At 41.1% G+C, this 1,916-nt stretch overlaps 1 protein-coding gene across 1 annotated transcript; it reads right to left on the minus strand.

The window, feature by feature from the left end:
• Positions 1 to 300: 300 nt before the first annotated feature.
• On the minus strand, positions 301 to 1,649 carry LOC128254594 (uncharacterized). Its single transcript, XM_052983750.1, is given in 4 exon segments — positions 301 to 1,281; positions 1,284 to 1,371; positions 1,373 to 1,488; positions 1,555 to 1,649. Coding segments are annotated over 3 exon segments (426 nt in total). The 5' UTR covers positions 1,427 to 1,488; positions 1,555 to 1,649; the 3' UTR covers positions 301 to 997.
• Positions 1,650 to 1,916: the final 267 nt, after the last annotated feature.

Below are 1,916 nucleotides of genomic sequence, written 5' to 3' on the forward strand. Positions count from 1 at the left end.
TAAAAGTTATATAAACCAACACTTTATAAACGAATGTTATTATAACCTTTAATCTAAGGATCTAAAAAACTATCCGGTTTTTATACATTTATTAAATATATATATATATATACATGTTATAAATCAAATTTACTTTGATATGTCCTAACAATAAATATGAATTTTATAATGCTAACTTAAATATATTTGGCTTTAACAGTTTTATAACTTCCCTAGCTAATAAAAAATGATAAAAAAAACAATTAAGCTTTCCTATAGCAACTAAAAAAAAAGCTTAAAGAATGGGCACTACAATTACAACACGAACATAAACCTAAATAGCAATTACGACCCTTCACAAGCAGAGATTAATAAATGAATGATGTGCTTTCAAATCCTACAAAACGATCATGATTATAATCAAGATTCGAGAGGATCCCGATCCCATGCTTCCCATCGACATTCAAAGGTTTCGCAGCCCTGGTCTTGCTGCTCCGCTGCCATTCACCATGTGAAGAGGATCCGGGGGCCATCGAGATCGAAGGGTTGGGGGTCGATCACTTTGTAAATTGTTGGGCCTTGCATAATTTAAGCATAATTCTTATTTTATTCCTGCCCGTGAGTTGGTGTGCTGCAGTTTGGCAGTGTGTGGATGCTCCCAGGAATTTCATCTTTCGCTGGCTGGCACATGTCGATTGCGGCCAGATATCCGTCGCTTCGCTCGGTCAGCTACCCGACAAAATGCTCCAAGGGATTTTCAGCCCCCTCAGCCTCAGCTCCTCAGCCCCTCGCACCCCCTTCTGATTATTACGAGAGGGGCAGGGGCAGGGGCAGGGGCACTGAGGGAATGGGGGGCGTATATATGGCTAATAATAACAATAATAATATGCGTACGCTTATCAAAATTGACGTCAGATCTTATTGATATGCATCTGGCAGTGGAGTTTTTGGCCAGCGCACAAAGGAAAATCGTGTCAGGGAATCGCTTGGGCTTAATTGAAGCGTTATTATGCGACTGTCACATACACGCACGTATGCAAAGCGTTCCCCCGAAACGTTTGTGGGTTCGGTTCGCGATCGCGATCGCCAGAAGTATGGTTCCATCGAGATCTCCAGACCAAGTCCTGCTGCGCCTGTGCCTCTGCCAATGCCTGTGCCTGTGCGAAACCTTCACCTTCGCTCGGCTTGACAGATGCCTCAGAATTTTTAAGCACCGCAGGCCATCTCGGAACTTCTGCCACGGCAGCCGTCTTTTATTAATCAGCAGACTGTCCAGCGGCGGGGCATGTGCGGGGGGGCACAGCGGTTGCGAATATTATTTATATCGAATTTAATAATAATTCTTGAGCTGCTGCCGCTGCGTAGGCTGCTGCTGCTGCTGCTGCCGCTGCCGCTGCTGCTCTTGGCCACTTCTCTTGGCCAGTTTGATCAGCTCAGAAATTTGCATTGATCGACGTTGCAGATATGGACAGTCGGAGGCCGGAGTCAAAGTCAGGACAAGGTCTTTCACTGAGAGAAAAAATAAAAAGAGTTTACTTACCTAAAGAGAAAGTAGTTCTTCCACACGTTGTTCACCTTGACTGAATAACTATGCCACTTTTGTTGGCTATATTCATGTGAAATATGTATTTGTTGACAGGCAATTTGTAATAACTAGATTACTTAGACACCAATAGGCTGAGTAACATAACGAGTTAATTTATTCAAAATAAAGCGGATTAGAAAGCCTACATACCCAACTACAATAACTTATTTTCTTATAGTTTAGCTAAATTTCAGATAAAAAGCCATGAATTATGAATTAAATTATGAATTAGTCTACAAAAAAGTTAAATGTGAAAATAATAAATCCATTATATTAATCAACTTCTTATGAGAAATTTTAGTCGCCAATTTGTCAACAACATGTGTTATAGGATCGAGTCAGATATTTTCCC

This window comes from Drosophila gunungcola, assembly GCF_025200985.1.
Source record: "Drosophila gunungcola strain Sukarami chromosome 2R unlocalized genomic scaffold, Dgunungcola_SK_2 000006F, whole genome shotgun sequence".
NCBI lineage: Eukaryota > Metazoa > Arthropoda > Insecta > Diptera > Drosophilidae > Drosophila > Drosophila gunungcola.